The sequence below is a fragment of the Andrographis paniculata genome, unplaced genomic scaffold (assembly GCF_009805555.1).
Source record: "Andrographis paniculata isolate CXL003 unplaced genomic scaffold, ASM980555v1 Contig57END, whole genome shotgun sequence".
Lineage (NCBI taxonomy): Eukaryota > Viridiplantae > Streptophyta > Magnoliopsida > Lamiales > Acanthaceae > Andrographis > Andrographis paniculata.
Genome location: NW_026137592.1, coordinates 4,877,202 through 4,881,895, shown reverse-complemented (window position 1 = coordinate 4,881,895; position 4,694 = coordinate 4,877,202). Strand labels below are relative to the sequence as shown.

Below are 4,694 nucleotides of genomic sequence, written 5' to 3'. Positions count from 1 at the left end.
GGCAGTCTCTAGGAAATATGGAAATGCTGAAACTGTTGCTTTGCAGCCTACTGCTGCCTTAATGAGTGTTTGACAGCCTTGTGAACTTCATAAATTCATACTACACTATTGATTTATATGCCATTTATCCTATACAATATATATATATATATATTGTGCTGTCTGTGGCTGGCTTTGATACCAAGTTTTATGTTAAGTTGCGCAGCACTTCACTTGATTTGGTTTGAAACTTGTGTTTACGTTGTGTTTAAATAGTGGTTGATGTGATATTTATTTTTATATAGAATCGTGATGATTGCTCGGTAAAAATTGATTAAAAAACAAAAATATTTGTATTTAAATACTGGTTAGATTTGATGTTCGGTGACAAAAAGTAAACATCTAAAAAAGAAATAGCAATGTTATGGCTGTTTCCATGTGTTTTGAGATGTTTTTAGTGCTTTCTTTTGTGTTTCAGTGGAAAATAGTGATTAGTTGTATAGAATTTAGATATTGAATATAATTTTTTAACTTAAAAAAACTTCACTTTAGATTTTGTAGGTGCAAATATAATACAATATGACTACACATGTTGCTGACAATATATTAGATATATACAAATGACGTATATGTTATCTATTTATATATAAATATATATGTATCTATATATATATATATATGATGATGATTAGGAGGTTCTTTTTAAGGGTGTATTTGTTTGCAGGTTTGAATATTGAGTTGAAATTTAAATAATAAAATTTTTAAATTGAAACAATTTTAAGGGAAAAATTTAATGAATAGGTAAAATCCTTCTCACCTTTAAAAGATTTAATTATTTAGTTAAAGTTACAGAAATAACAAAGGATGATTTTATTAACCGTGTATTTCGTTTCTATTAAATATTGCCGCAGAATGCAACAATGAATTAGTGAGATATTTTTTTATTTTGCATGTGTGCTTTTGTATAAAGGTTTGTTTTTTTTTTTATATTGTTTCGAAAAAAAATTTGGTTTGAGTTTCAATATTATGCATATATAATTTTGTTGTCTTGAGAAATCTAACAAAATAAAGTAAAATTCGAAAGTAGATTTCGAACTTGATGAGGTGTGCTTGAGATCATATATGAATCCTTACGCGTAAGAGTTGCTAATACAAAAACCCAAAATATAAACAAGAAACGAAAATTAGAGTTAAAAAGAAAACTAAAATATAAAGTTGTTTAGAATTTTCTTGTGTTATCGAGTATTGTCCCTCTTTGCCCTTGCGCTTTGCTTATATCAATTCGTCCGCCTCGGTTTCGGGCAGTTTGATTCGGTTACCTGATCGTGCGGCAACCGCCTGACCGTTACCCCTGAACATGCAACCACCCGAATCGGTTACTTCACAGGGCATGTCCCTTCAGTCTTTGGACGAATCGGTTACTTTATAAGATACGCCCATTCAGTCTTCGAAAACCTCAACCATCCAAGTAGTGCTTCTTGACTTCGCAATCAATTGGCCTGAAAACGAAGGATCCATTGGCCCATCGCACCCGTTTTCCAGTCTTGCCGAATTGTATTGCCAGATCTCCGAATACCCAATTTGACCCTACGGGCCCAACTTGTCCTCGTAAGCCCATGGGGCGAAACCCTAAACTCCACTTTTCGTAACTCAACAACTTGCCGCCCCCCAGAGAATGTCAAGAGTCACATCTCAAGGGCAGTGACTGTTGATATGACATATTCTTCCCTCTGTCTCAGGTCTGCAAAATTATCATTACGATGGTCGAAAAGGGGAGGGCAAGGTTAAAATCTTTTATCACTAGCATTCTTCCTCCTACCTCATCCAAAATTCCCGTGGAACATCCAACGCACCTTTCTCCCCACTTCACTTCAGCTTTTTGTGCGTTAGGTACTCATATTGCCATGAAGACCACAACCCTGATTCCGTTTGATGGATCTGCTCTTCAGCTTGCTATGAGCTCATCTTCCACCACCACTCCAGTGGTGCGTTCCTTCGTTTCCACCGTCGCCGAAGGAGCCTCAACGCTAAATTTTCTGCAGCACAACCATTGTCTCGCCATTCACGATGGAGCCTTCAACGCATCATGTCTCTGGGACGGAATCAAAACCAATCTTCTGGATCTCAGGGATGAATTTCGCACTTGACACGAAAGGATGGAGAAGAGTTTAGGGAAACAATGTAAACAACAAGGGCTTAACAAAGCTATTTTGTTGTCCGGCCAAAGCTTCAACATTCAAGACACAATCATCCTAGCCATGACTACCTTCTGGGACCTGGAGGTTAGTGTTTTCCTGCTATCCTCAGGGCCAATTGGCCCGACCTTGATGGATGTCTCCATGATCGCTCACCTCTCGATTGTAGGGGAGGACCCACTAGTTGAAACCCTTACCGGCCAGGAACCAGCAACCGACCATCCAGGGTGGACGATAACGACATCCTCGCACAACAAAGTCGTGGCCTGGGGGCCTTATATGAAAATGCATTGTGGGGCGAAAGACACCTCAGTGACCGACGAGAAGCACGTTGTTGTTCTGCTATACTGGCTCTGCAGGTACGTGGCCCTCTCCGAATTCAACATTTTGTTCTTACTATACAACTTTCTTATATGCTTATATATTCTGGCCATGACAGATATGTAATCTGCCCATCTTCCAAATCTATCACATATACCTATACTAACATCGTCATCCACCTGACTCAGGGCCGATTTTTCTCAGTCAGTACATTGCTCATTTCCAGCCTTTTTTAGGGCCTTTCCAAAACTTGCCCGAAAATTTCCAATTCCACCAAACTTGACACTGTTTTTTCCGGTCCCGTTTGGTTTTTGGAACTCTGGTTCCGTCTATACTTCCATCCTCTCTTTTTCGGGTGACAATGCCTTCTTCTCAATTCTGATATATCATTCGGCCAATATCTTCTCTTCCTTTGCTCCGACTGAAAACACCAAAAAGATCCTGAGACCACCCTCAAAGCTATTCTGGAAAAACCGACCTTACCGACTCAAACTACTATCCCTATTTCCATCTTACTGCTTTCGCCACACCACCTTTCTACGTCTCCCCTTCAATTCCTTTTCCACATCCGCCTCCCTCCGAATCGCCATATCCAACCTTCAAATATTGCTGGGAGGCGGCTTTAAAGCCTCGATCTCTTTTTACTGGGAGAAAGATCGAAAAAATGAAAAAAACATATGTTGCATTCCCCTACTATTCGCATTACTTGGCACGTCAACTCGGCTGCTGCCAAGGCATCCAGATTTAACCTTCACTTATCACCTCATCCGAACTCTTGCCCAAAACGTCGTGGACGAATACGTTATCAAGCCATACACCGACCAACTCACCAACTACCTTATTAACCACATCTTTACTCCCTTCCGTGAATGTCCCAATACAATCCAAGCCTTTCGAAAATGTTGGTCGGAAATCGCTTGACCCGTGGTCGGAAGACCCATTGATGATTGTATAAAGATCTTTTTTTTCCTCCGACCGCCCAATTGGGGTCCCAGTTGATTCTACTGCCGCAACCCTTAACAGGGCAAGTTGCCTTGGGACCCCCACGACCGAAACGACAATGAGGGACGCAAGCCGGTGGGGCCAGGTCTTCCCGGAAAAAGGCCAAGACTCTTGCAACGGCCCAACCGGCAAGTTCGGAAGAGCACCGCAAAGCAAGGGAAGACTACATGGCCTCTCTACCATTACACATGACCCTTTTCCTCGAATTCCAAACGCCTGTTGCACGGTGAGCCCTAGCAAGTAACCTTTACTCCAGTAAACCCTTGATCTTAAATATTTATCTTGATCTCACCTTGTCTTTGCGTCAGCTGCCGCCAGTCCAACTGCGAATCCAACCATCGCGCCGACGGGCCCAACTCCTAGCTTGGCCATTCCTGCACCAAAAGAACCAACTCCTGCCTCAATTCCTCTACCAACTTCAAGCCATCCAGCCACACGAACTCCTACACCTGAGGTATTCCTTATATTTTAACCATAAATGGCATTTCAACGTGATAATAACCCACCAATGGATTTGCCGATGACCGACTATAACGTAGAGGCGCTGGTCAAAAGGCAAGCCTTACCTGCCGATGTTTCAAGGCCGGAACCCTTAGTGCCTGCCGAAATTGGAGGTCAGATCCCATCCTAAGTAACATTTTGTTCTTAATAATTATTGAAATCTTCTCCAAGTTGCACTTATACACCGAATTTCCAGATTGTCGAAGTTTTAGAAGAAGGGTCGGGGACGGTCAACCAACTAGTGAACGACCAAGGTGCGGAAGCATCGGTTGAGAGGCAAAGACCGCCAGGAGCAACCGAATTGCAAATGATACCTAAAGAAGCTCCTAAGCACCCCTGATAGATAGTGATTTGTTGATTTAAGTACAAGGAATTTGTAGTGAAAATAAAGTGAAGTGTGCAATATTGTGTATGGTTATATATAAATTAAGAAATAAAGTTGTATACCCTGAATCGCTTATCACAATTATTTATACTTTTGAACTAGTGAGTTTCCAGGTCAAAACAGGGATTTTACGTCGCAAAATTTAATCAAAAGCTAAACTGGAGATGCGCAGCGGAAAAACGGTAAGGGGCTCACTTACGAGCGAGCCAAAGAATCGAATTACATTACAACAGAATTAAAGAAAACAAGTAAAAGTGAGCAGTTAGATGAGCAAGAGCGGGGATGGCGAGTGATAGAGGTAGTGAGCGCGG

General features: G+C 41.3%; 1 protein-coding gene across 2 annotated transcripts; it reads left to right on the top strand.

Moving 5' to 3' along the window:
* The first annotated feature begins 1,264 nt into the window (after nt 1-1,264).
* On the top strand, nt 1,265-4,443 carry LOC127257348 (uncharacterized). 2 transcript variants are annotated; one of them, XR_007839960.1, is made up of 4 exons: nt 1,265-2,533; nt 2,614-3,723; nt 3,806-4,111; nt 4,195-4,443. XR_007839960.1 is itself a non-coding variant. In XM_051283731.1 (4 exons), the coding sequence occupies exons 1-4, from the start codon at nt 3,556-3,558 to the stop codon at nt 4,208-4,210; spliced, it is 405 nt and encodes a 134-aa protein (XP_051139688.1). In that variant the 5' UTR covers nt 1,265-3,555; the 3' UTR covers nt 4,211-4,443. The 2 variants fall into 2 exon arrangements, 1 of the variants encoding a protein (XP_051139688.1); XM_051283731.1 differs by having other exon boundaries at nt 1,265-3,723; nt 3,806-3,951; nt 4,037-4,111.
* Nucleotides 4,444-4,694: the final 251 nt, after the last annotated feature.

Excerpts from the sequence above, each read along its gene's own strand:
- LOC127257348 (XM_051283731.1), top strand. The coding sequence starts at position 3,556 with ATGAGGGACGCAAGCCGGTGGGGCCAGGTCTTCCCGGAAAAAGGCCAA. Across the intron at positions 3,724-3,805 it reads TTCCAAACGCCTGTTGCACG|CTGCCGCCAGTCCAACTGCG; the intron begins GTGAGCCCTAGC and ends TCTTTGCGTCAG. Across the intron at positions 3,952-4,036 it reads CACGAACTCCTACACCTGAG|AGGCGCTGGTCAAAAGGCAA; the intron begins GTATTCCTTATA and ends ACTATAACGTAG.